The sequence below is a fragment of the Poecilia formosa genome, unplaced genomic scaffold (genome assembly GCF_000485575.1).
Source record: "Poecilia formosa unplaced genomic scaffold, Poecilia_formosa-5.1.2 Scaffold103, whole genome shotgun sequence".
In the NCBI taxonomy this organism is placed as follows: Eukaryota; Metazoa; Chordata; class Actinopteri; order Cyprinodontiformes; family Poeciliidae; genus Poecilia; species Poecilia formosa.
The window spans coordinates 1,605,331-1,632,968 of NW_006800042.1; the positions used below are offsets into that span (position 1 = coordinate 1,605,331).

Consider the following 27,638-nt stretch of genomic DNA (forward strand, 5'->3'; position numbering starts at 1 on the left):
TAAAAGTTTCTCTAAATTTAATCACATTGGCTTTACATGGAAGATTTCCGCACCTCCATAATCACTTTGGTGATAATGTGTTGGGAGGGAACTACAGTCATGATCTTTTCTTCCTCTTTCTCATCCTTCGTCACTGCTGGACATGCCAGGAGTTGTCTTTAGGAGCACGAGAGACACATTGTGAATATAAACTTCATTCCCATGGACTCGGGTCAAACGGTATGTGAAATTTGGGGGTGCGTGCCTCCAAATTTCACAGATTGATCTGTTTGTGCAAATAGAGTGAGAACAGGGAGGGTGTTTAGTGTTTTGTTTTTCAGAGTGTGAATTGTGCATTTCAGCAGTTTGGAGTCATTCTGTTGTTTTTTTTTTTGTTGTTTTTTTTGCAGCCGAATCATCACCATTTGGCTGCTGACAACCTCGCCTTTCCAAACTCAATTGGAAAGACATCTGGGTCACACTTCATGGATAAACCACCGCTGCCCCATGCAGCACCCAAACTCAGATAGTCGGTCACCATGACACTGACCCATAACTATCTCACCACAGAAATTTGGAGCATATTTAAAACAGTAGGCGACGTGTTGATTTTATGTCACATCGCAGTCGCAGTCTGGTGCGAAGGGGAGGTTTATAACTTCTGCTATAAGATACACTAACACATTTAATTTAGTTTGCTTCTAAGAAGTCAGTTCTGATCGAAACGTTTTAGAAAAAAAACACATTTATAATCAGGTTAGTAACAGTATTCTCCAGCAGTGGTCGTTTTGAATCATTACAAACTGAAATAATATAAAACCAATAAATGTCCAGTGTTTCTTTTTTTTTTTTTTGTAAACCTTACAGTGAGCGAGGCGAGTGTCAGAGCAAGCGGTCCTTTGTAAACTCAGGTATTTCTGGCACCATGCAGACCTGCAGGCTGCCTGGCTGATCCAGGGCCAGAGCAGGGCGGCAGGGCCGGCCGCCTCGCTGCGGGAAGGAACCCAACAACTGGCCACTGCGGGCGTTGTAGAAAGACAGGCATCCCAGCTGCTGATCCAGGAGGGTTCCCACTCGCTCAGGACTCTCTGTGACGAACACGGAGGACTGAACGTCGCTGTGCAGTAACTGATACCTACAGCTGGTCAGAAAGAGGAATGTAAAGGCTTTAGACTCAAATCATAACAAGGAGTTTCTTCGTAATGAATAACGGTTTTCCTCTGCGCACCCTGATGGTCCAGGACTGCACTGCAGGCACCACGAGGAGCTGTTTTCCCCGAGTGAGCAGTTCAGATTATCTGCACTGCACGCTACTCCAAGCCTGTAAGCTGGACTTTCTGACACCAGTGTCTCCCAGTAGTAGATCCCTCGTGAAGGCAGCAACTCGCCCAGGATGGACGGACACCTGGAAACAAACAAACCGTGGCCAGATGAGAATCTCCCTATACTGGCTGCGGAAAGCAGCTGTTTCTGGGTTACGCTTACTCCTCGTTTGAAGCGCGGTGAGCATCATGGGAGTACTGCAGCGTGGTGCGATCATCTGACAGCTTCAGAGACGGGTGAGCGGAGGACTGTAGCAGCTGGAATCTGGTCCCTAAAAAAACAAGACAGATGTGAGCGAAATACGTGGAAATGAAACGGCCACAAATAAACACAGAGATTTGAAGGCTTTCGCACCTTTAGTGGAAACGAGTGCGGCCTCACTCTGCTCGCTGGCGCCAGCCTCGCTCACAGCTTTGATGTAAAACAGGTAGTTCTCATTCGGCTGCAGGACGACCGTCTGCTCACACCCTTCGATTCCCGCGATAGATCTGAAAACACGCCCCCACACGCAGCACATGCATTGGTTTGACATGTATGTTCTGTATAATAAAATGTAGCAGGAAAAAAAATTGCACTGTGAAGAAACAGTGCCTTGCAAACGTATTCACACCTCCTAAAGTTTTCCACTTTTTGTTGGGCTACAACCACAAAGGTTCACTTTGTTTAATTGAAATTTAGTGTGATCGACCTTCACAAAAAAAGAGAAATACTGATTATTAGAAAAACAAAATGTTTTTACTTTTTGTTTTGTTTTTTGTTTTTGTTTTTTGCAAAAAATCTGAAACATTTGTCTTGAACGTGTCTTTAGTAACCCTCTACTCTGATACCCATAAGTAATTTAATCTCAGTATCAATCCGGCAGGGCGATTAGTTGTGCACTTCACAAATCCGATATTTATGTTCAAGAAAGAACAAAAGAACAGAAACTTAAATTTAATCCAAATGTTGATTTCAAAAATATTGATTCAGGATTCGCTGAATCGATCCCCCCGCCCCCATATTTCTATTTGTAAAACCAATTAAAAACCTTGCATATCATTTTCTTTCTACTTTGTGTTGATCAAAGAGATAAATTCCCACATACATAGAAGTTTGTGGCTGTAATCTGACAAAATGTTTGAGGAACATCAATATTTTGGTTCTATACCCAATGATGCGCACCAGAAATGAACCGTTTCAGATGTGCGTCATTCCCACCAACAGACCCCCACCTGAGTCCCTCTCCCTCCAGTTCGTACTGTCGGCAGTACTCCAAAGTGTAACTCAGTCCTGGAGATGGATTAGTTGAGCTCCACCTCAGCGTGGCGGAGTCCCACATGACGCTGCTGCGCTCGGTGTTGATCACTGGCACGGATGGAGCTGCCAGAAAACAACAACATCAAGGCTTGAAATCGCATTTCAAAATATTCAAGAAGCTCTTTCCGGTGAAAAAAAAAAAGCATTGAAGAGCAGTTAAGAGCAGTTTTATAAGCCCAAATGAAAATAAAAGTAAGCTTCAAGATGTGCGCTAACCTGTTGTGAAGATGAGTCTGTCACTGGGCAGAGAGCAGCCAGAGTAGTTGACGGCCATCACCCACACCTTGTACTTCCTGTCAGGCTCCAAGTCCTCCAGAACACAGTAGCTCTCCTTCACCGTCACGCGGTATTCCTCTGACACAGCTGGAAGCAGTAAAATCCACCAATGGAAGTTTAGTTAAAATAAAGTTAAAAAACTAAAAACTAAACTTTGCCACTAACTCCCCCGTTCTCACCTCCTTGTGGCTCCTCCACGCAGTAGACCTGAAAGCAGTCTATGATGTCTCCCGGACTGACATTCCAGTAAACAGCGACGCTGCTGCCGGAGGCTGAGCCGCGCTCCTGGGGCTGCAGAGTGGGCCTCTGGGGCACTGAGGGAATCACACCATCAGTAACTGGAACTAATGCATCACAGACAGAGATATGCAGAAGACACGTCTGCAGAGAGAGCGAGAGAGTTAAAGCAGGGGCTACCTGGAATCCCTTTGCGCTGTGCGAGGTTTGAGCTTGAGGAGTTGGTCTTGGTGTAATCCTCGAACACCAGCAGTCCCTTAGGGCCCAGCTCCAGCATCAAGGCCGAGTCCAGAGCAGCTTGGAGTCTGTCCGTACAAAATGCTTGGAGTCAGCATGAGTTAGTTTGTGTTTAGTTTCTGAAAGCCGGACTTTTCGTAGTCTGTTTAAGTGATTTCATTAGGGGCTCTCTGGGTCTTTATCTGGGTGTTTATCAAAAAAGAAAATCTGCAAAGATTTAACACAGGACCTAAGAGAAGGAAGCTCTCAGCTAGTAGCTCTTTGGTGCTAAAATGTTATTATACATCTATCAATGTTGTTATCTTTCTTTGATTCAACAAAACAGGAGGAAAATAAATGCCCTTCAGACAAAATACTGTAAAACAGTGCCTAAATATTTAATTTAAAAGGTAGATAAGTGTCTGAATGGTGCAAATGTCAGAGGAAATTAAATCAGTACACTGTGTGTCTTGTGGAGCTGAACAAGTTGAGCAAGCCTCGAAAGTTGGGAGGCTTGCAGTCTTCTGTATAGTTTCTTTTTTTTCCTTTTTTGCAAAAAGGATCTTACAATTAATTCAAAAAGCTAAAATCTCTATATACTTGGAGGCACAACAAAAAGGATTAATCAAGACTTTTGCACAACACTTGGTTCATACCACAAGTAAGATTTGCATGTGCAGAGCAAGAAACGGTGTAAATACCTTGCGTGAATGTCTTCTGGTGACTGTTGGGAGAAAAGATTAAAGATCTTTGTTACAATGCTTGAATCATTTGCCAAACCGATAAATCCAGTCAAGCGAGTGTCCAGGACTTACTCTGGCGTCCGTCTCCGCCTCCCTGGCCGTGGTCTCCAGAGTGGCTTTGGCCGAGTCTATGCTCTCCTGGTAGGAGACGATCTTGTCGTACAGCTGCTCCAGCTTGGCTTTCTTCTCCTCCTCCATGCTGATGGACATGGTGTTGTACTGCTCCATCACCAGAGCCATCATCTCCTCGTTCTGCGCCCGCATGGCTGCCTCGCTCTCCGTGAACTGGTCCTGGACAACAGGAGAGTCGAGAGAGAGAGAGAGACAACGTTTGGATTCCACCGGCTCGCATGGAGACCAGCTGCTAAAAATGCCGTACCTCTACAGAGTTGTAGGCCAGCTCTAGCTCGGACACCAGGTCCTCGATGTTCTCTGATCTGGCTTGAAGCTCTGAGATCCAGCTACCCAGAGTCTCCTGTTAGACAAGATCAAACATGTACTGTTCCTAAGAGAGCACATTTTGTTTTATTACATTTTGTTTTATTATATTTTGTTTTATTATAATATACGTTTGTGGGAGTTTTTTTTATTGGAATTTAATGTGAAGAATCAAAGCAAAGTAGTGCAAAACTACCAAGACAAGGTAAAAACTCACAAAGTAAAAATCCCCATAGTGACTCTGGGGGAGCTGCAGAGATTCACAGATTAAGTAAAATAATCTGTTTTTTTAAGACAAGTATTAGTAATACACTTTACAAATCTGATCATTATGGAAGAGGGGCAAGAAGGAAATCCGGACAAGTCAAATTTAAACTTCACCATAATCATGTTGAAAAACATAGCAACCCTACAAGAATATGTTTTGGTCAGATGAGACCAAATTTGAATATGTTTGGCCCAAATGAAAACACCTTGTGGTGGGAGAGTAAAATTGCATGTCACCTTCAACAACACGGAACACGTGGAGCCAGTGTCGTGTCTTTCACAAACGGAAACAAAGAAGCCGGTGATGGGATGATGAAAGGTGCAAATGCAGGCAGACATGAAATAAAACCTGACAGATGCTTTAGACCAGGGGTCTCAAACTCAATTTACCCAGGGGCCACTGGAGGCAGAGTCTACGTGAGGCTGGGCCTCATAAAGGATTCCACAAAAAACATTAAAAAAATATCCTCAAATGTCATCAACATTTAATTATTTCTCCAATACATGAACTGCAGGCTTTGGCTTTGACAAAGACATGATGAGGGTGTGACAAAATTTAGGGTGCATTCACACTGCAGCCTGAAGTGACCCAATTCCAATTTTCTGTCAAATCGGATTTATTTATTTATTTTGCCGTGCAGTTCACACTGGCACAGATATGCGACGTGTATGCGTTCTGCAGTCTGAACGGGCAAACGACCTGAAAGTGTCCCGCATGCGCAGTAGAGGGCGCAATAGCGTCAGCGTTCTCAGTGTTCTGCCAACCGCCATAAAAACAAGCAATGCTCGGTGTTTGCGGAAGTAAACATGGAGGCTAACGGTGGAGATTAGTTTACATATTTGAAGCTGTTGTCCAACCGGAGCAGCATATTAACAACTTAATCCTCATTATAGTCCGTCATAGTTGTTTTTCTTCCCACTTGCGCAATCAGGACGCAGAATTTGTTTAGTATCAGTGACGTTCAGTTCGGATGAATGCGGCCTGGACGTTAGGTCGCAGTTGTATCGGATAGTATCGGATATGGGTCACATTTCAGACCGTTATGAAAAGATCAGACACAGGTCGCAATACGTCAAAAAAAAAATCGGAATTGGGTCAATTTATTCTGCAGTGTGAACACACCGTAAGTTTATTCCACATGTCCTCGCTCTTGTTCTAAGTTTCACATTAGTTTTTAGCCAGCTAGCAACGTATGGAGAACGTCTGACGCGTGACGTCGTCATTCGTGACGCTTCTACTTGTCACAACAGCGCGGCGGATGACAAGCAGCCCAGTAGCAGTCGCCTTTCTCTGCGTTTGATCGTGTATTTGTTAATGGTAGAAAATACTGGAATGGCGACTCCAGGGAAGGGGAACTGGCACCGGACTGTTCCATCATCCACCACACTATTGTTACAAGCGTACTGTGCATGAAGTCAGTGTAGCTTAACCAGGCACGAATGTCAGCCATGACGAGGAACGGCGGGCGGGACTTCCTAGAGGTCCGCTCACCCTGTGGGCCGCACTAATATTATACTTTCATATCACGGTGGGGGCCACGAGACATAGTTCTGCGGGCGCGAGAATGAGACCTCTGCTTTAGACTGAGGGATGAGGTTCGACTCCCACCAGGAAAATGACACAAAATTACAGCCTGAGCTAAAATAGAATGGTGAACATTACAGCATCGTCAGACGGTTGAACGACGAGTTCAAAGATGACGTTCACAGATGCTTTGCCTCCAATCTGTCTGAGCTTTGTTGTGAAGAAGAATCAGCAAAACATTCTGTCTTTATGCTAGTAAATCTGGTAGAGATGTACCACAAAAGACAAAAAAGGGCTCTGAATACAAATGCACATCTTAATGCACCACTTCGTGTTGGTTGTCGCATGAAATCCCAATGGTAGGAGTTCAACAGTATAGAAACTGTTGAACGGCGCTACCTCCTAGGACTGAACCCATTCCAAGTAATCTGTAGCTTTAAGTTGAATCGTCAGGGTGAGGCAGAGGCAGCGGGAATCCCCCTCACCTCTCGAAAACAGGCAGTTCACATTTAATGAGGTCAAGCTCCGGACACTGACCGCCTCATCAGCAGGAGTCCACAGGAGCGTCTTCACAGGCTACACTGAATGAGCGAGCCTGCTTTCTCTGCCAGTGTTAAGAGGCGAGGGAGGAGAGAGTCCATTCTCTGGCCTCAGAAAACTGGCCCGGATTCAGATTTGCTGAGTTGTTTTGGTTAACTTGTCGGGATCGGTTTTCTGCTATGTGGAGGGTCTGAATGGGCTGCACTTCTTTTCCGCTGCGTTGCAGCTTTGATCTTTTTCCTCGGTTGCCGTCAAGCTGTCAGAGTTTCACATAAATACAGCGTCACATAAACACTCGGCCCGGTTCAAACATCATCTGGAAATTATACGTTTGCATCAGCTTCCTTTTCTTTCTTTTACTCTCGATTACGCGATGAAATACAGCAGGGATGCAATTGGGACCTGCTGATTGCAGGGTCACGTTTCGTGCAGCTGTTTTGCAGAGTCGACGCTTTCGCGGATTCTCGGTTACACGCAAAATCCTTTTTCTCTGATCGTTAGAAGGTGTAGTCATAAATGCAAAAAACGTTTGGTTTTTTTTGTGACGCCTTGCTGATCATGAGACAGAAAACAGTGTGTGTGAACAGATCGCATGTCAGTCGCTGCTTCCTAATGTCACACTGAGCCTTTTCATCCATCAAAGTGGAGCTTTGCATCATAACAAGTCAATGTGTTGGCTGCAGTCTGAAAGCTTCCTGAGAGTGTCACAGGGTCAGTAGATGACTTATCTGGGTAACTTAAGCCTAGTGAATTATGTGATGACCCAAACGTAGCCCTGCTAACATGCACATTACTGACACTTGTAATAAAGTAAAGGAAATGTGTGATAAACCGCTATTTGCAAAAAGACTGCTTATATTATGTTCCATTTGTTGTAGCATTGCACAACAAATGCCTGGAAAGTTTGGACAATATAAGAATTATTATTTTTTTTTTTATTTCCAATGCAAAATCATCTAGATTGTACATAAAACTCAACCGCTCTCTGCGTGTGCCTGTTGAGTTTCCAGTCTACAATATAAACACCTTGAACTGATTGGATAGCAGCTGACCAATCAGAAGAGAGCTTGTTTTGCTGAACTCAGTTTGCAGCTGTGGGCTTAACGTGCCCTGTTGACTACTTTAACTTTACATTGAGAGAAGCCAGAAAGAGCTAATATGCTCACCACTTAAAGTACCTAAGCAGTGGAGCTGCATTTACATCCACACTCACAAATGCACACGTTCATAGACTAATACACAGATTGGCAGGCAATCTGGGTGCTGAGTGCCTTGCCCTGAGGCACTTTCTCATGTTGCAGAGGAGGAAACTGGAATCAAACCCACAATCTATTGGTTGCAAGAGGACTATTCCCACAATGGGCCACATTCATTTTTAAATAAAGAGCAAATTGTGCAGAGCTGACACTGAAGGGAAAAAATATATATTTTTGTGGGATTCTGTAGAAAAAAACAACAACTGGAAGATTAAACACCATAGCCAGAACCTCCACTAGAAACAAGTTACCTTTTATCACTCTTTTCAAATAATCAAAGGTTGTAAAAAGAAAATTTAATCCACCTAGAATTGTCATTTGTTTGCATTAAATTAATTTGCTAGTTTTAGCTATAGTTTTAAATGTTTTAAACTAAGTCAATTGGAGTTTAACATATAGCAAATCCTGGGAAAGTTGTATGTCGAGTACTGATGGTTGTGGACAAACATTAACGAAAAAAAATAACTGAAGAGATCTCCAGTGTTCTGGTTATTGTAAAAGAGTCACATACCTGCACATACACAACATTAAAAACATTCAAAATTATTAATCCAAATCCTAATTTGGGCAAAACACTTTGACTGATATGTGAGATATGAGCTGTTAGGTTTTTACTTTGAGTTTACAGAGTAACCAGATATGTGGGCAAAAAAAAAAAAAAAATCCAGATTGTAGAATCTCTATTCACAATCCAACAAACTCTCCTCTGATTGGCCAGTTTGATTCATGTAGCCTAATTCCATCCATCCTTCCATTTTCTAACATCATTGTCCCTCAGTGGGGTTAGGAGGGTTGCTGGTGTCTATCTCCAGCTAACGTTCCGGGCGAGAGGCAGGGTACACCCTGGACAGGTTGCCAGTCTGTCGCAGGGCAACACAGAGACAGACATGGACAAACGACCATGCACACACACACACACACACACACACACCTAGGGAGAATTTTGAGAGGCCAATTAAACTGACAGTCATGTTTTTGCTCTGTGGGAGGAAGCTGGAGTATCAGGAGAGAACCCATGCATGCACAGGGAGAACATGCAAATTCCATGCAGAAAGACCCCAGGCCAGGAATAGAACCCAGAACCTTCTTGCTGCAAGGCAACAGCGCTACCAACTGTGCCACTGTGCAGCCCCCTGTAGCCTAGTTATTATTTTTTATTACATTGCATGGATTCATGTTAATAAAGGAAATCTGAAGTAATCTGGTCACTTTCTGTCTTTTGTCTTCCTGCTGTCAAAAAGTAGAAAATGTAAATCTAACCCGAAATAACTTCATATCCACGGTTTAACCCCTTTCACTTACCTTGACATCCTCATAGGCCTTTTCCACTGAGCAGACCTGGTGGTCGAGATGTTCTGCAGATTTGCACTGGTCCTCTAGCAGCAGACATCCACAGGTGCGACAGAACCAGTCCATGCCCTGCAGCTCAGCAGCCAGGCGGACCTTACTCTCCTCCTCTGCATCAATAATTTCATAATCTGCCTCATTGAGCTCGTCCTTCTCTACCTCCGTCTCCATCTTCTCCTCAGGTCTCTGATGGGACTCATCATCTTGTTCTGTCTGGTTCGCAGATTCAAGAATATGTTTTGCATCTTCCTCTCCGATCATTTCATATCCAAAGTCATCCAGCGCTTCTTCCTTACTTTCAACAACAACTGTGTCACTTTCCTCCTTAATTTGTTCTGCATCTTCACTGTGCAAATCAAGACATGGCTCTGCTTCCTCTTTAGGAAGGTTTATTTCTGGTTTGTCCTCCACCTCCCATCGGTCTGTTTTTTGTTCTGATTCTTCTGCATGTACATCATCTCCACGAAGCTCGGATAAATCCTCCTGAGGAGTGAAGCTTCTCAGCAGGGAGTAAGGGAGTTTGTCCTCTTGAGTCTCCAGCTCCTCAGTGCTGGCTTCTTCAGGTACAGAAGGGAGTTTGTCCTCTTGAGTCTCCAGCTCCTCAGTGCTGGCTTCTTCTTCAGGTACAGAAGGGAGTTTGTCCTCTTGAGTCTCCAGCTCCTCAGTGCTGGCTTCTTCTGCAGGTGCAGGTGCTAAAGGCTTCAAGTCCAACTCATTACTGGAAAGTTCTTCTATTTCTGTGACTATTGGCTCTTCCTCGACTTGAGGCCTCGGTGCCTGAATTTCAGATGAGATGTCAGGTTCAGGAGTAGAAACCGTCTCTTTAATAATGTCCTCTGACCACTTATCAATCTGTATGTCCATCTCTACAGCCTGTCCTTTGGGAACAAGGAGGATTAACTCATCACCTATGTTCACTACGTCCTGCACACAGGTCTTTGAGTCCTCTCCAGACAGTCTAGTTGTGAGTTCTGCTGTTTGTCGCAGGTTGTCTGATTCACAGTCAGTTGTGTTGTCTTGCTGCGTCTGGTGATGTTTGTTGGTTTCTTTGGGCTTTGCAGGTTGGGCTATTTCCCCTGAAGTCTCAGTTTCAACTCCTGACTCCAGATCAGCAGCTGCAGGCTTGCTCTGCTCAGAAGATTCCTCTGTTAGGGGCTTGAGATGTTCTTCTGCCTCAGGAGCAAGCAGTATCGCCTCCATGACCTCCTGTACATCAGTCTTAACTTGGTTGTGGATCTCTTCGTCATTCATTGCTTTCTCCATCACCTCCGCCACTGTTTGTACTGCACAGTCGCAGTCAGTGATGACTCCTAGAGGGGCCGCATCTGCAGACACTGCTTCTTTGTCCTCATGCACAGGTACTTCAGAAGATGCCTTTGACTCTGTGAGGAGTTCAGTTGAGGCGAGTGCTGCGTCTCCAGTTTCTTTCACTTCAGCTGCTGCTACTTCAGGTGGGTATTTCTCATCAGCAGCCCCCGTTGTTGACTCAACAGGGGCTCCTTCTTCAAACGGGCTCCTTTCCCTGGTTTCTGTCAGTACAGTGGGTTTGGTGCTGGCTGGAGGATCCTCTCTGCTCTCAGGTAGAGTCGACGCTGTCGTGTCTGGTGTCACCTCAAACAGCTCAGACACGTTTTCAACCTCTATTTGTTGCTCACATGGCGGTTCTGTTTCAGAAAAACTTTGCTCAGTGACCGTCTCATCTCTGCCCTGTGAGGTTTCATCTACTTTTGTTTCCATCTGAGGAGTTTCGATTGATTTTTCTGTGCTTGGCTTCACTGCCTGTTCCTCTTGTTTACTCTCCTTCTGATCCACTGATTTAGTCTCCTGGCATGGCTCTTCTGGGATTTCCCCTAAACCTTCATCATGAAGTATCACTGATGATTGTTTTTCTTCTGTTTCTGTTTGATGTTCCTCTTTCTCTTTCAGTATTTCACTCCCCTCCTGTATCTTCACTTCATCGCTTTTTATAATTTCTGCCTCTTCTTCATCTTTTGCTGCTTTGATTAAGCATCCTGTCATTTCAAAATTACTTTGTGGCCACATCATCCTCCCCCCAGCCTTATCCTCTGATGACTCTGACTGAAGGTCCACCGCTGGTGTTTCATCTTTCAGCCTGAACTTCTCCAGGTACCCATCCGCCTCATCTGAATCTGACAGCCGCCTCTTGTAGGATTTCTCAGACGCCACACTCTCCGCCTCCGAGTACTCCTCGTCACTCCTTCTCTTCTCCCCCACAGCATCCTCGTAGAGGTCCGAGTACATGAAAGACATGGCAGTGGGCTCCTCCAGGAGAATGGGGTCAATGATCTTGGGGGGCCCCGGGGAGATAAAAATAGGAGTGAGAGTGGTCTCTTCACTTTCAAACAGCACCAAACCACCATCCACCATTGATCGCTGGCTCTCACGTCTTGATCTCATCCTTTCAATGCCTTCCTGCTTCTCCTTCAGTGCCTCTATGGGAGGTCCTTCTCCATAGAAGACCTCATCCAGGTGTTCCTCAACTATGTCAGCATCTGTGACAAACACAAAAGAGTCTTCGGACACAGAGGCACCATCCTTGGTTGCCTCCTTTAAGGTTTCCTGCTGCTCCGTTTGGGCTTTTGCAGGCGACTTCTCTTCCTCTTGCTGTAGCTGTGGAGCTTCCTCTCCAGGTATCCCCACATCCAAAAGGGTGAACTTTTCAATGTAGTCGATGTCAGCAGTGCTCTCTGTCTCTGATGTTGTGGATCCAAGCAGTTTGTCCGGCGATGGCTGCAAAGTTTCTTTTGAGGCCTATGGAGAGATTAAGACGACTCAAACACAGAAATACTTCCTCATGTTTAGATCCGCAGCATGAATAAAGCAAAGATAAAAATATCTCAGCTACTTACCTCAGCATGATCCGGTGTCTGCTCTGCTTCCAGCTGGTCCCTGTGATGTGCCCAGTCATGCTGGTTTCTGGACCTGATCTTCGGAGTCTGGTCTAGATAAGACAAATTATCCTGCAGGTCTGTAGTCTCCTCCTCATCCACAGTGGGAAGTTTGGACGGCACTCTGATGTTGAGAATCTCATATCCTTCAGATATCAAACTGAACAGCTGCTGATCTTTGGATTTTATCTCTTCCAAATCTTCCTCTGTTGGTGTTTTCTCCTCTTTGATGTTAGGGAGTGAAACCTCCGCCATCTCTGGTCTCTCTACTCCCAAAGCTGAAGCTGACCTTGAACTACCAGGTCGGCTTAACCGGTCTCCCAACCTGCTGCTTCTTGCCCCGGATCTCGTCCTCCTGCGGACCACTTTGTCCTCATCGAAGACAATGGTGATCTTCCCCGCACCTCCAGAACCTTCCATGCTGTAAGCCTCAGACGTGGAGCTCGCCTCAGATGCCCAGGGTGTAGAGCAACGGCTGGAGGCCGTCTCCCAAACGATACCGCTGTCCTCACTCTGAACTGTCACCATGGAAAAGGACGGGTCCACCATGAGGCACTGGAGTTTGGGCTTCACGGACTGGTCCTGGATGACTTCTCGCAGACTTGAAAAAGAGAAAAACGGACAGAGTCAGAGGCGGGAGAGCAGGCTGTTTGTGCCATTCAAGTGCAAGAGGAGATCTTTCTGGCTCTGCTCTTGGAAATCCGAGCAGAGAACAAACTAATGAATCAAATCAAAACACATTTTAGCAACACTGAGCTGGATTCATGTCTTGCAGCTTGACAAATATGAGGTGAAAACTAGGTAGCGCATAATTTTGCTTCTTAAGAGGATTACTCAAGCATTGTAGAGCTGCTGTGTTGGGTCAAATGTCCAGAGCCAGGCTGCCAAAGTGAGCGGTACTACAAAAACCCTGCACCCTGAGCTGTCCCCTGGGCTATGAATACACCTCGCCCCTTGCTGGGTTACGGTAAGGTGACGTCCACAAAACGTCATTCATGTAATGTTCGAGAAGAGATACCTGGCTCTCTCAGATACACCCAACAAGCCAGTGTCTTCCACTATTTATGACAAGGCAAAGTCAGCTCAAAGCATGATAAATGAAAGGTGAAACACTGGGGTGAGTCGGTGTTGCTGACACTAGTGTTGTTACACATTACGCAGTAATTGTAACAAATTGAAAACACCAATGTCTCATCTGCAAAGATAAGAGAAACCTCTCAACACAAAAACTAAGTGACCTATTGGTGAGGTTTGTCAGCAAGTAAATACAGCTGAAAAAGTACCTGTTCTGGAGTTCTTCCACTTCGTCTTCATCATCCTGGCTGAGAGCTTCATCCTGAAACTCCTGCAGCTCAGTCATTTCAGAGTCCAGACTTTCAGATTCCTCCATTTTGGTAATTTTCTTTGGATCTCTTGCTTTAAGCCCTCCGAGGTTTGGTTTTTGTGTGTTTTAGACTAGAGTTATTCCGAATTGGGAGACAGAGGTCTGTCTGTTTGTGTCATTCAAAGTTGTGAGCTTCGTCTCTGACTCAGAGAGGGACAGAAATAGCGTGGGGTATGAGAACAGGGGAGTGTAGATAAGAGAGGGCCAAAGGAGACATAAAGAAAGGCTGTAATTAATTAGTTAATTAAGAAAAGCACACCTGCAGGTGGCCTGAAGGAGAGTCCCAGATTTTCAGATGGTAGAACAAGTCTTTTATGACGCTGCACCCTTGTGAGGTCCAGTGGCTCATGGCCAACAGAGGTAATGCAGCTTTAAATTCAAAACCCCCCGTTGGCCAAGTTATAAATAGCCTTTGTGCTGAAACTGTACCTCTGGTCCCCTTGCTGCTGGTGAGATGGGGTACTTCTCAAAAGCAGACACATGTTTTGTAACATATCTGCCACCTAGCATAGCTGGCACTATGCTGGAGCCATAAAATTAGGTTTAATAAGCTGTCAAACCACCGTAAGTAGAAACAATCAGCTAACTGCCTGAACTAACTTGACAGATGATGACTCATAAGATTGCCTTTCCTCAGACACACAGCACCATGCAAAAGTATTCATAACCCTTTAAATTTGTCACCTTTTGTCAAGTTACAGTGAAAAACTTTGATGCATTTTAATGGAGTTGAGACCAGTTGATATTTATCAAGCTTGCCAAGAGAGCGTCTACAACTTCTCCAGGATATTACAAAAGAATTTAAAACAATATCTAAAGCACATCTGGCCTCAATTAAGATCAGCGTTGATGTGTTCTACAGCCAAAACCAATGGTGATCAAAGAGAACATAAAGGTTCATCTCAAATTTATATTCAAATATTCAAACATGACTGACTTGTAGCAGATGGAGCCATGGACTTGGTTCCTCAAAAGAAAAACCTGAAGGATCAGCATCAGCTTGTGACCGTTGGCTTATCTACATGTTTTGATCGCCTGTCAAGTTCCCTACTGTGGACAATAAAGGGTAATATTCTACCCTATAAGACTTATTGAGACTCATTGAGAGTTATCACAACTGCTAGATTGGGGAGATTTGTATACTTAAACAAAAATACTCATTTAAAACTGTTTTGTGCATCTACTGTGTTATCTTTGTCAGATATTAACATGTATTTAATGATCTAAAATGTTTGTTGCCAAAAACTTAAAAAATAAATTTTCATGGCACTTTGTAGGCTAGCTTAGCTGCAATGTTTCCATTAAATTACCTGTTTAAGGTGGGTCATTATCAAATTATATCTATAAATATCTATATGTCGTGTGTTTAGTAGCCTGGTTTTGTTAAGATGTCCCCATGTAGTCTGGAGCTGTGGTTGAGAAGATAAAAAAATCACTTTTTCTTATCACTGTAATGATATATATATATATATTTTTATTTTGACTTTATACAGTCATCCCATTTTGTGGAAACCAGATTGAGCAACTTTGCATCAGCATCTATCTAGTTGGTGAAATACACAAAGGTATCAAATTGATTTTTGGCACTTCTACTAACATAGTTATAGTTTATACAAAAAAACAAAACAAACTAATTTATATGTCCTGGGAGATTTTTTTTTTTTTTTTTTTTTTAAATAAACAATAAAATTCCACAAAACACAAATGCGCTTTTGCTCCCCGGAAAAATGGAAATCAAAAGCAATAACAAAATCAAACAGCAAGAAATATTTATATTCAAATTCTTTAAAATGTAAACTGGTGTGTTTGTCCCAAAAAATCTAGAAAGTATCTGAGACTCAAACCCTTCACAACAGCTGGAAGAGAAAGACACACACGAGGAGCCACAACCTTAAGAACCGTAAAATCCAGAACAGTTTCGATGATGAGCACTTTGTGGTCGTTTTACCTCAAACATCACAGAAGAGCTCAGGAGAAAACGCAGGGCATCATTAACTTATAGCAGGAAAAACACAACAATGTCGACGTTGGCTTATAAAAATAGAAAGCAGCCTTCGACATCACCAAGTTATAGAAATCGTCGGCATAACGCAGATTCAAATAATTGTACTCAGAAGGATGACGCTGAGAACTGCTGCAAAAACAGGATAAGCTCAGAAGAGAAGACAACGTTAAACCTTCCACTTAAGCCCTTCTTACATGAGAGAAAATATCATTTCCATCCAGGAAACCAAAAAAATAGCAGCTGTATATATATATATAAAAAAAAACGGTTATCTTGCTCTGATTCTCCATTTTTAGCAACTGGACGTTGCCTTCATGTGTTCTGGTTTACCTTCACTCGATGTTTAGTGTCTTTTTGCTGTGATAACAGTAGCATCAGAAACTGCACAAACGTGGCGGCAAAAACATTCAACCGTTAAGACCATTCAGTCCTCCTCTCCTCTGAGTCTGCGCTCCGGAGCCGCTGAAACTTTCCTCTGTACAACACCGATGTTTTTCATCGAAAGGCCAGTCAGCTCATCTCCTCGCCAACTCCTCGTTGATGATGGCTCTCAACGCCAGGATGGAGGCCAGGTCCTTCCTCTCGTTCAGCATCTGGTACGACTGAGCAGACAGAGAGAAAGAGAGAGAGAGAGGAGAGATAGATCAGGAATGTGGTTAAGAACAGAGAACAATTTAAGGAGTCCTGATTAATGTTATCTACCTCAGAAAAGCACTTTTTAATGGCATCAAACTTAATCTTTTCATGGACGGCTCTGGCAACATTACTCCCCTCGAATGGCTCTGAAACAGACAGATTTACTGTTCATATATATATATATATATATATATATATATATATATATATAAAACAGATGTCGTAGTGATGCTTCTGTAGACACATGTTGGGTTCTTTGCAATGTTTCTAATCTGGGTCACTTTGTTTATGTTGAGTCAGCTCTGACTGGTGATCTGCAGATCTAAATACTAAATAGTTAGATTTTTTTTTTTATTCATAAATGCATGGTAACTAAAATGTCATACTACAGTTTAATGCACTTTAATAAGAAAAAAATCTAATAATGTTCAGAGACAAAAGTCTCATGCATAAATGTTGATAAATCTGTCTTTGCTTTATTTGACTATTTATTAAAGTACAGGTTTATTCCAATAAATCATCATCTAAAGGTTCCTTTATTCCAGTCAGTGCAAACTACTTTCAGGTTACAGCTAAGGCATAACAAATGTTTTTCCTCCACATAATTTTCTATTAATTTGCTTAGATACTACATTATAAAACAGCCATTTTATGCAATGACATGTTGTGACTCGCTCTTCGTCACAACGATCAAGTCACTAGTCTTCCTCGTGATTGTTTAGGCCATAATTTAAGATTTCTGTATCAGAAAGTCCTTTATTTGCTCAAATGTTATCCAGTAATTTCCTCAGAAACTAAATTTTGGGTTTTCTTTACCTATAAAGATGAAACCACCAAAGTTAACAGGAGATTCTGTGTCAGATAAATGTGGATAAAACAAAAGATTTTTACTTTTTGAAAGAAAGTACTGGAATGAAATTTACTTTTTGATGTTATTCTAATTGAAATGTTGAACTTTTAAATAATTAAACAAACAGAAAACTGACAAAGAACATTTCTGGAGTTCAGTTCTGTCTGGATACCTACGAGGTCTAGAGATTTTTGGATTTAGTTGCATTTTTAGCCTGCAAAGCATCAGAAATAAAATGTCGGGTTTGAAATTCATCTCTAGTCGTGATGCCCGCAGCTCGGCACGGCCATGTAAACGTTTACCTTCCACACATATGAATTTGTTTCTCCACTCTTTAGAGTTGGTCTTGGGCAAAATTGTGGCCTGGCGCACAGAGATCACCTGCTTGTCCCAACTGCAACACATCAAATCACAACATGGCTGCTGTTAGAGCCGATCTGGCACCGAGGCAACGGTCGTCATCATTCAGCATCGGTTAGCGGACTACGAGGTCTGCAGACGGTCAAACTCTCCAGGTTCACATTAGCTCCTTTCACCTGCATAAAAATTAAAAAGGTGCCATGCGCCTCACTTCATCTTCTGCTTCAGCAGAATGATCTCGCACTGAAAAGGTTTGAAAATCCAACCTTTAAATGGAGTAAATTTGTTCATTAGGGAAAACAAATGACATTAAGAAAGAAATGTATTTTTTCCCCCCCACAAAATAAATGTTATTGAACCATTTTGTTAAATTTTGCCTAAACGTTGAACTGATCAGGGTTTCTAGGGACTCCATAACCTAATGTGTGAATATGAAAGGACAAAGAGGTCTTTCTTCTTTAAACCACTCTTAAAGGTTGGAAAGAAAAGGGAATGTGCCGTTCAAGTCAGGAAAATGTGTGTTGACGTCTATAAGTCAGGAAATGGGTATGGAAAATATATACTCAATTAATTAAAAAGCTTAAAATAACCTAAACTGTGACAAACAAGGCCAGGTTAGGACTGAAGTATGTGGAAAAAAATGATTTTTAAAAAAATAAAAAATTCCCATTGCCCACTGTTAGAAAAGTGAGGCAAAGACTCGTTGTTCACATGCCAAACACTTGATTGCAAGCCTGCAAAACTTTACCGGCACTTTAACTCGAGCTGTGTGCTTTGGTCAAATGAGAATAAAACTGATCAAAACAAATGACCAAATCAGCAGAAACAAAATGAACCTTCTCTAATGAGCATCCTAGTCCCTACAGCTCAGACCTAAATCCTGTAGAAAGCTGACGAACAGAAAACAGAAGAAACGATGCAGGACTGGTTGATCTGGAGAGAAGTTAAAGGAAAAGATCAAGTACCATCCTGCAGGTAACAGAGGGTGTGTGAAGTACTAACATCAACGCTACTGATGTAAAAACGAATAAATTTTTTTAGCACTGGGTCTTTACGCAAAACAACGAATGCTCTCAAATTTAAGGAGGATTTTCTAAATCTTTCAGTATGAACGTTTATTTAAAGGTTGCTATTTATGTACGTCTTTAACAGAGGTTACAGTAAATTGTTATATTTGTTGTTCTGATCCTGTACAAACACCAGTCAATGTGTGGTCATGCAGCAGGTTTTTAGTTCAACTTTTCAAACCTGGCTTGGCACATTCTGCAAATACACGGATCATGTATGTCATGTTGGTGCTGTATAAGGCCAAAGGTCCCACCTGCTGCTGCCCCTCAGCCAGAAACATAAAACCAGAGAGGAGGATGCAGGAAGGTGAGGACAGACGGAAGAGTCGAGAGGGGAGGAGAAAGTTGGCAGGGAGAGATGAAGAACGAGATGAGGAACGGGAGCGAGAAAATGAGCACGGGGTCCATGAGCCTCACTTCAGCTCCGATACCTGAACCGCGTGGCGTAGTATCTGAGGAAGCCCAGCAGCAGCTCGCCCAGAGACGACTGGTTTGTTGAGGTATAGGGCCGGACGTGTCTGGGTCCGTCTGGAACCTCGTCTATGTCCATGAGCGGATCAAAACACTCCTGAAAAAAATCAGGACGCAGGACAAGAGGGTCACAGCTAAAACCTAGACATAACCCGCTTATGTAAATACATCGACATGACTTAATTTGAGTTTACTAGACTCAAGAGCTGACAAATACGCACTTCAAACTTACAGGGTGAGTCTTTTGAAAAGATGGGAGGACAGGTTGTTCAAGAGCTGGTAAGAAAACAAGACGTTGTAGAAGTTAAAGCGGGCCTTTTGTCTGAAAGGACAAAGCAAACGTCGGCTTTTTTTGCATGTGCGGCTTCACTGACTCTGGAGATAGTGAAGGACCATCAACACCAGCGTGTAGCTGCTCAGCGTCCCTTTGCTGGCGTCGTTGATCTGGTGGTGCCGCGCCCACTTCTTCACGACCAGGATCAGGGGCCTAACCCGGACGTCGGCTGAAGGAGTCAACGCGGACACAGTTAGCCAAGCGACGCTTTCCCAGTCACAAAAGGCACGGCTGACCACTTCACCCACCGTAAGCGTAGGTTCTCAGCAGGAATGTGTTTCTGATGCCCACCGTGTTGTTCACATTCAGGTCGAACTCCAGAAAACTAACGTGGGGAGGATTAGGATGGACATAAGCTCATTCAGGATAAAAGTGTGACGCAAACACGAGCAAGTAACTTACGCCTCCTACCTGCCTCTCTCTTTGAACTTGAGGATGGGAACTTTAGCTTTAATCAGCTGAATCCTCACCAAATACGCTGCACGTCAAAACAGAGATCACGAGACTTACAGATGTGAGAACCTCAAAGTACTTGAAACTTTAAACTAGGTGAACAGCTCCTCCTAGTGATCTTTAAAATATCTCACCTATCAGTTCAAAACATTAATCAGTTCAAAGTATCAGAGAAGAAGGATAGTGAATATAAAAGTGGAGACATTTCATATTTTATTTGTGAAACATTTTGAATTCCACAGCAGATCCACTCAATACTTTATGGTCAATATCACATAAGGTCTTGAGAACGTAACCTTACAAAATGTGGAAAAAGTTCAAGTGGGGGGTAAATATTTTGGTAAGGCGCTGAAGAAATACAGTAGGTAATGTAAAATTAAAAGATTGCAGAAGAAAGACAAGATGGTTTTAGAACAAAATGTAAAATTATATTGCCTTACAGAGAGACCTGAAATCCCTTTGGAGTTGACAAAGGACATCCATTGGATGGGGGCGTCTCTGAAACAGGAAATTATTTGTCATTTGGATCAAAACAAACAACGTAAGGTTGATGCAAACGTACATTTCCCGTGACCACAAGACAGAGGTCGGCATCGCTGCTCCGGCAACCCAGTCCACTCATCGAAGATCCGGTCAGGTACAACCGCGACTCTGACAAAAACACAATTAATGAAAAAAAAGAAGAAAAAAAAAAGACAACGACAAAGTACGAGGAAGACTATTAAATCCATTTGAACCAAACCTGGGAATTGTTTCTGGATGTCAACTTGTAGCCGAGCTCGACACGCCTCCTTCCTGTCCAGATCTGAAGTTTGTTGCTGGCAGGCCTCAAACAGGTCCACCATCTGACCGCTCAGCTGGACACACAAACACATTCGACATTAACCGAGACTAATCATTTCTCAACGGAAACACCTCCAGACTTTACAAAGGTCAGGTCTACCTTGTCCTTGACGAAGACCCGAAGGCTCGTTAGGTTTTGTGGTTCGGTGAGCACCTCTGTGTTCGGAGGACTGGAATGAAAGCGTTCAGACCCCACTGGGGCGAACGTTGAGGGCTCTCCCACTGCCAGGTTACTATGAGGAATCCATGTTGGAGAGGAGGTCGGAGACGGGTTGAGGCGTTGGCGTTTGACAGCACGAGCACTGTGCTCGTTATAGTGCCTCCTGCAAGAAGCAGAGGTCAGCATGGGCAGAGGTCATTCACTTCTAAACGAATGATACTTACTTGCGCCCGTGGTTTACACCGGCTGGGGGTGGAGGTAAGGCTGCAAAGACGGGCGGTGCAGGCTGCCATGTATAAGGAGGCAACTCCACTATGTTGAGAACATTACAGCTGAAAAAAAGAGAATGGATAAATTATTATTCAGAGCATAAAATATCAAACAAAATAACTGTACATGTGAGGGGTTAGTGAAAGTGTCACTTTTTTTGTTTGTTTTTGGCTCTGTGGTGCAAAACAAGGCAGACAGTGAATCACATCCATATTTGGATGTGTGTGCTAGTAAAGACACCTGTTTGAAGATTGTGCACAAGTGATGGGTAAACATACGACGCCAAATATGGGAAGCTATCTGTTTGCCATCTGTAACCTATAAAGAAACACACTGTAGGAAATGGGAAATCGATTGTATAACTTAGACAACAGTGGGAAAACAATTGTACTCTGAACCTGTTCGGCGTTTCCCTACGTTGGGCTCACCTGTTAGCAGCTACAGGTTCTCCGTGTTGGTAGTCACAATACCAGGGGGCTCGTGGCGGAGGGTACGGCGTATTACTGGAGGCTCCCCGCCGCGAAAGAATCTTGTTGCGGTGAAACATGCCGACGAACTCCACTGAGCTCCAACATCAACTTTGCTGAAGTTTTAGAGAGAACAAACAAAATATCCAACGGAATCAACTGAGGCTGAGGAAAAGCCCGAACATGTCTAATTGTAGTCAACTCTGAGAAAGCAAAAAGATATGATACCTAGGAAACCGAAACTCGCCCTGCCTGTGTTTGTGAAGCTAACTGGCCTCTGAAAGAAAGAAAGAAAAACTGAATGAGATGTAGGAGAGGAGTGCATCAAAGCTAATCTGTCACTAAATGTTTAAAAACATTTAGTTTTCCACACTCATACTTCCTGTAACACTTACCTGTAACACTTAAGTCCAGATCACATGTAAACAAATCTAACCTGCTGAAGAACTTCCGCGTTCATCTGATGACGTAACTGAAATAGATTTAAAGGAGACGTGTGTTTATTTTAATTGAAAAAATGTACCTGAAAACTAAACTGAAAGGGGGTAAACAGGGATTGAGATTAGAAATGCACCTCCAATAAAATGCGCTCAGGAGTCAGAAATATTCTTCTAATCAGATCATGAGAGATCAGCCATTGGCCAGCTATGTTTCTGTAATTGGCCTGCTTTTTTATTTATTTATTTTAACTTCTGCTTCTATAAATATGTGGCTTTTAACATTATTTTCTAGAGATGTTGAGCAGCTTAATATTTTATTATTTTTTTAAATTTTTTTTATTTTGTTTATTTTTATTTTTTGCATTAACTTGAGAATCACTGGTAATTTTAATAACTGTACAATATTATGTATTTTTATTACTGACAAATTTGGTCTTAATGTAAAATCTGTTATTTTTAACAGTATTTCTGTTACATATACCATGCAATTCTTTATTGCATGGTATACGCAATACATAATTTTAAAGAAATAACAAACAAAAAGGCTTGGTGTTGGACAAATTCATTCTAAAGCAGCACCAGAATATGGGGATCCTTTATTTTCCTTATGGCCAGACATTTAACAAACATGGAGTGATTATTATGTGCCTGGTTTATCTCAAAGCTCCTTGTAATTATTTTATATGCCAAAAGTTTTGATTTTATTGCAGACATCCAGTGGAATTTCCTTATTAATATCCAGCCAACATTTACTCAAAGGACCAAGAAAGGCTGAAATATTAGAAATAAAAAGTACGTAAGTACTACATAATCCGTACTCTGATTGGTTATCGTTGTTGACCCTTTCCAAGTTGGGACAGAAAGTTAGTGGAAGTGGTCAAAGTAACCTGCAGCCTGTGTGCCCCAGTTTACTACCGCTAATATAAATAAGCAGAATCCTTTTTACGCACATCCTTACAGGACTGTCTGTACACCCTTTAACATATTGCTTGCAGTGCTAGAGAGGTATTCTGAAAATATACAAATCAGTTTGATTTGCATGTGGGCCGTAAATCAGATAAGTTCAGTAAAATCACCACGGCTGCTATCAGCTCATCTCTCCTCCATTGCAATGAACAGAAGATCCAGTTTTAAATCTCCTCCCTCCCAGACTTCAGAAAGTTATTCCACTGAAAAGCTCATCAGACGTCCTGGACATGATTAATAATTGTTTTTTCTTTACCAGCTCAATAAAGAGGAGATTGATATTGACCACAGAAAGTACATTCAATTTCCAAAATTATGTGTTAAACCATGAGATTATTGGTGACCCAGAAGAAAAAGGATGTTTCATGCTTGATCATTTAACAGATAAATTAGGTATTGTGATGATATAAAGGCACATGTTTTTTTTTTTTTTTTTTTTCTTTTTTTTTATTATTTTGTTTGTTTCGTCCGTTCCCAACTTTTTTTTAAAATAAATATTTATTTGCAACTAACATGGCCACTTCTTCCTGAGTCTATTCTGTATGTGCTGAGAAAGTGTCCTGAGTTTTACAAACAAACAAATAAATGCTTTTAGCTGATTTAAAACCCATAAAGACTGATCATCTCTCTGCGCTGCTGGAAGATTAAAAAAAATAAATAAATGAGCAAAACACAAGCCTTGAGTGATCTTAGTCTCTCGGGCCACACTACTGCCTTCTCGGTCGTGTTGTTCTGTATTTTTCATTCTCCCTGACAGTCCCATGTGAGCCCATTTCACCTCGACAAACTTATTTTAAACAACAAAAAGCATCGAATGGCATCAGTCCCTTGAGCACGGAGAAACGTCACTGCGGAGGATGGTGTGGTGACGTCGGCAGTGGGAGGGAAGCGGATGCATCACCCAGATGTGGGGCTTTTTTTTTTTTTTTTGGGAGGGGGGTGCAATTAGGGCTCTGTGGATTGTTGGGGCTTGGATCAATAACACACTGCAGGAGGAATTAACACGGGCTTCTGTTGGACTTTTCAGTCGTGTTCCAGTGGAAGGTGGGGAAAGCGTGAACTGATGTTGCAGAGACATCGGGAGGCAACTTTAAAAGGAAACGCTAATAACGCGTGCGTGAAGTAGCTGCGGCGTGAACGCGCAGGAGTGGGGGTGTAGCCTGCCAGTCTGTGGTAATAGGCTGCGAGGGAGAGAGTGAGTGAGTGAGAGTGGGGGCAGACGTGGACGGTGATGCTGCGCGCTGTCTTCTTGCCTAAATGAGGATCGTCTTTTCCCAGTTTGAGCAGCAGCAGGGCTTCTCCACCCTTCCAGCGAGGATCTGTAATTTACACAGCAACAGCGGGGCGTCCGTGGGATCTTCTCCATCATCATCATCATCAGCAGCAACAGCAGCAGCAGCAGCGACAACAGCAGCAGCAGCATCTGCGCTGGATCCAGCCCCGCGCTGCCGCTTGTTCTGCTGCTGCTCCATCACCAGGCGACTAGAGGAGAACATCTGACCAGCGGGCCATGTGCACCACGACATGTATGCGTGAATTCATGCGGTGACACAGGAAGGGGGGAATGGAGCAGCTGTCAATGCATTCCTGTAGACGCACCGACGGTGATTCGTTGCAGACTGTCGTGTAGAGAGAGAGAGAGATAGGGGAAAAAAAAAAAAAAAACCTTCATACGCAGCAGCCCATCCAGCACATTCGCTTTTTTATTCCAGCGAGAAGCGATCAGTGGTCAGGTGTCGCCTTTCATTTCAACCACAACAATGGGGTAAGTGTGGATAATATACAACCTTATACAAGCTGCGTTCATTTACCTGTTTTTTTAAATTATCATTATTTATTTATTTTAATACATGTTCAGCCTTTGGCATGGATACCTCTAAAGGCACAAATGGACTGGACCTTTATGTGCTTCAAAAATGTAATTTTTCCTTAACATTTCCTGGACAGCTTTGGGTGGATGTATTTTTGATATGGAAGACAGGAGTGTGGCATCACTTTCAGGCCTCTGATGTGATACTAAAAAACTCCAAATTAATTGGAAAAGGAGACAAAATACACGATAATTCTGTAAAATACAAAATAAATATATAAATGAAGTTCAGTGTTGGGGTAGTAGTTCACCATCAAACTTTTATGATTACTTGGCTGACTCTCGACCAGTGCTCATAGCTGGAGTTCCTCATAAAAATGAAGCACAGTTTATTCTTTCTTATAGCTCTGTAAAAATATTTTCTGGCGTTTCTTCCCCTCACTAATCCATAGTGACAGGCATACAAAAACGACAAAGTACAATAAAGATTTAAAAAAAAAAATCCGGTAAAAGATTTTATAAAATACTATTAAAACAAAAATTGACTGAAAATAAGCAAACTTTTTGCATTTTTGTAGACCAGGGTCAGTGACATCACCGGAAGTGACGCAGCACTTCTGCTGTGAAGGGTTAATGAAAGGAATCTCCCCAAAGCATTTTGCTCTGATCACAACTTGGTTCAAAATGATCCCTGAAGATCTTTGACAATATGATCTGGCTATTTTGGTTTGTCCTTGTCCTCCTCTCAAACTGTTTCACTGTTGGAAGATGTTCTCTGGTCTGAGTTGAATGTTTTCCTGCAGCCAAAAAGGACACGACAAGTAAACATCTTTGAAAGAGGAAGCTGATTAAAACATAACAAAGAAGAAAAAAAAGATACAAGTTGATGTTCTGAAAAGGATTCTGATGTGTTGCCTTATGTGATGTCATCAGAGTCATGTGACTCCGATGACATATCTGCAAGGGTCGATTTTTACCTTGATTAAATATCAGTGTACAGCAAAATAAAAATAAAAAAATAACCATGACATGTTGCCCAGTGGGTGACAAGCTGCATCTAAAGCAGGTTTTGATTGATTTTTGAAAAAGCTCCGGCTAGCAGCTTTAATTCTGTATATCTGCTTGGAAACTGGAATGATGCACAATTATTTCTACACTGTTATGTAACCGAGCACACATCTACCGGCATCCTTGCTCTGTTCTATTCTCACTCGGAGATGGTTCAGATACGAGCTGTACATCCTGTTCCTTACTCTTGCTCGTCTGCGTGGAGAAGAGCATAATGTCAGCAGCAGAGGAATGTCAGCTGAAGCTCCTGAGCTGCACTCTGCGCTGACAGAAAGCCGCTTTCTGTCTCTATGGCAGCACAAGCGGCCGCCGCACACCCCCTCGTCCCCCCCGTCCGCCTCCCCCAACCGCAGGCGCCCATAAGTGAATCAGCTGTGAGCCTCACACACGCAGGGAGCACAGAGAGGGCTGCTCATTTGCATGTCCCCCTAACCCCGAGCTCAGCGGTCCGTTTCCTCCACCCAGCCTGCCGTTCATTAACAGCTGTCTCTTGCTCTTCCTTGTGATTAATTACACAGCAGGAGGTTAATAATAATGTGGCACGGCCACAGAGCGATTTCTAGATGTCAGCCAAAACTCCTGCATTAACTATTTACAATACATTGGAGAGCCAGCCCCTCCTATTCCCCTCATCACCCCCCACCCCCGGTCGCCCACGCTGTCCTCCTACGGTGTGGGCAGCGCATCGTTCAGCCGTGTCCCACTCAGCTCCAGCTCTCCACTGGGTCCTGCCATGCTGGTGACTAACTTGCTGTTATGCAACAGACTCAATGACTCAATTGATCCACAGTGGAATTTATTGTTAACTGAATCCAAAGCGCTAAGCTGCTGCCAGCCTGTGTGTTTTAGTATAACTTGCAAAAGCATTTCAACTTTTCCATATCTGACCCACAAACGTCAAATGTCCTGTCACATAAAGTGAAATACATCGAAGGGGGGGAGTTGTCTAGCATGAGAAAATATGAAAAAGTCGGATTGAAAAACTTCAGCAAAGCGCCGCATACATGCAGAGGAGCAGATTAGATTAACACACATAGCTGCGGCTCAGTTCCCTGGATGCCTGACTGGTAATAATGGCAGATAGAGTCATATTTCACTTCCAGACCCGTGGCTCAACACGAAGCCTGTTGGAGCTCTGATAATGGCAGGGAGGGAAACTGTGGTGCAGGACATGCTGGAGGTGATCCCTATCAACACTTCTGTTTGCAAATGCAATCAGACCACGAAGCGGTAATCCGGCCATTCCCTGCCGGTGAAGCAACAGAAAGCGTCTCTTTAATAACCTCAGTGCACCTTAAATAAGGACTGCTTTATTAAAACTTTGGAAATACGCGGTAAAGAGGGCAGCTTCTTAGTGGTGAGGGAAGGAGAAAAGGGAAAGTGGAAAGTGAGAGTCAAGTAAGTGTTTCACGTTAAAATTTGTTGGAAAAGAGGGCCAGCTGCATGGTAAAAGAGGACACACTGAGGGAGAAATAAAGCACAGCATTCTGAGGTACAACAGGAGCCATGTGTGTGCAATCTGTTTGGTTTCATGCTGTGAGTCACATCTGTGCATCAAACCCCTGATGCACAATAGGTACCACAGGCAGCACCTGTTGTCAGAACAGAGCTGCACGTGTGTGCGTTTGCAACTGTGGGTGTTTGTGTGTGTGTGTGTGTGTGTGTGTGTGTGTGTGTGTGTGTGTGTGTGTGTGTGTGTGTG

At 43.1% G+C, this 27,638-nt stretch overlaps 3 protein-coding genes and 1 long non-coding RNA gene across 8 annotated transcripts in view; 1 reads left to right on the forward strand and 3 right to left on the reverse strand.

Annotated features, from left to right (window-relative positions):
• Positions 1-359: 359 nt before the first annotated feature.
• cmya5 (cardiomyopathy associated 5) lies at positions 360-15,101 on the reverse strand. Its single transcript, XM_007559281.2, has 14 exons — positions 13,636-15,101; positions 12,314-12,953; positions 9,399-12,215; positions 4,450-4,545; positions 4,143-4,361; positions 4,029-4,051; positions 3,292-3,416; positions 3,054-3,188; positions 2,815-2,961; positions 2,514-2,661; positions 1,657-1,790; positions 1,465-1,573; positions 1,208-1,384; positions 360-1,120 (listed from the first exon to the last, which is right to left on the reverse strand). Exons 1-14 carry the CDS (start codon positions 13,740-13,742, stop codon positions 862-864), a joined length of 5,136 nt encoding a protein of 1,711 aa, XP_007559343.1. The 5' UTR covers positions 13,743-15,101; the 3' UTR covers positions 360-861.
• A 275-nt stretch (positions 15,102-15,376) lies between these two features.
• tent2 (terminal nucleotidyltransferase 2) lies at positions 15,377-22,172 on the reverse strand. Of its 4 annotated transcripts, XM_007559283.2 has the most exons (16): positions 22,048-22,163; positions 21,881-21,929; positions 21,614-21,768; positions 21,140-21,247; positions 20,856-21,078; positions 20,655-20,769; positions 20,475-20,563; positions 20,353-20,410; positions 19,871-19,937; positions 19,708-19,784; positions 19,500-19,628; positions 19,358-19,401; positions 19,086-19,222; positions 17,530-17,621; positions 16,444-16,523; positions 15,377-16,343 (listed from the first exon to the last, which is right to left on the reverse strand). In XM_007559283.2, exons 3-16 carry the CDS (start codon positions 21,730-21,732, stop codon positions 16,257-16,259), a joined length of 1,425 nt encoding a protein of 474 aa, XP_007559345.1. In that variant the 5' UTR covers positions 21,733-21,768; positions 21,881-21,929; positions 22,048-22,163; the 3' UTR covers positions 15,377-16,256. The 4 variants fall into 4 exon arrangements, with proteins under 4 accessions (XP_007559345.1, XP_016530363.1, XP_007559346.1 ...); XM_016674877.1 differs by lacking the exon at positions 21,881-21,929 and having other exon boundaries at positions 21,614-21,769; positions 22,054-22,163; XM_007559284.2 differs by lacking the exon at positions 21,881-21,929.
• Positions 22,173-23,982: 1,810 nt separating this feature from the next.
• Positions 23,983-27,638, forward strand: part of homer1b (homer scaffold protein 1b) — a 29,861-nt gene continuing 26,205 nt past the window's right edge. The window contains exon 1 of one of the 2 annotated variants that reach the window (XM_007559289.2): positions 23,983-24,823. In XM_007559289.2, the coding sequence (XP_007559351.2) occupies positions 24,819-24,823 (5 nt within the window). In that variant the 5' untranslated portion in view covers positions 23,983-24,818. The remainder of the gene's footprint in view (positions 24,824-27,638) is intronic. The other variant, XM_007559288.2, reaches the window with a different exon arrangement.
• LOC103142957 (uncharacterized) overlaps positions 24,900-27,638 on the reverse strand; it is a 6,362-nt gene continuing 3,623 nt past the window's right edge. The window contains exon 2 of the long non-coding RNA XR_476738.2: positions 24,900-25,665. This is a non-coding gene — a long non-coding RNA (uncharacterized LOC103142957). The remainder of the gene's footprint in view (positions 25,666-27,638) is intronic.

Coding starts and splice junctions, on each gene's coding strand:
- cmya5 (XM_007559281.2), bottom strand. CDS start 13,742: ATGGAGGAATCTGAAAGTCTGGACTCTGAAATGACTGAGCTGCAGGAG. Junction 12,216..12,313: donor AGACACCGGATCATGCTGAG/GTAAGTAGCTGA, acceptor ATCTCTCCATAG/GCCTCAAAAGAAACTTTGCA. Junction 3,189..3,291: donor ACAGCGCAAAGGGATTCCAG/GTAGCCCCTGCT, acceptor TGATTCCCTCAG/TGCCCCAGAGGCCCACTCTG.
- tent2 (XM_016674877.1), bottom strand. CDS start 21,732: ATGTTTCACCGCAACAAGATTCTTTCGCGGCGGGGAGCCTCCAGTAAT. Junction 19,402..19,499: donor GGTCCTTCACTATCTCCAGA/GTCAGTGAAGCC, acceptor TTTTCTTACCAG/CTCTTGAACAACCTGTCCTC. Junction 19,223..19,357: donor CTTTTCAAAAGACTCACCCT/GTAAGTTTGAAG, acceptor GATTTTTTTCAG/GAGTGTTTTGATCCGCTCAT.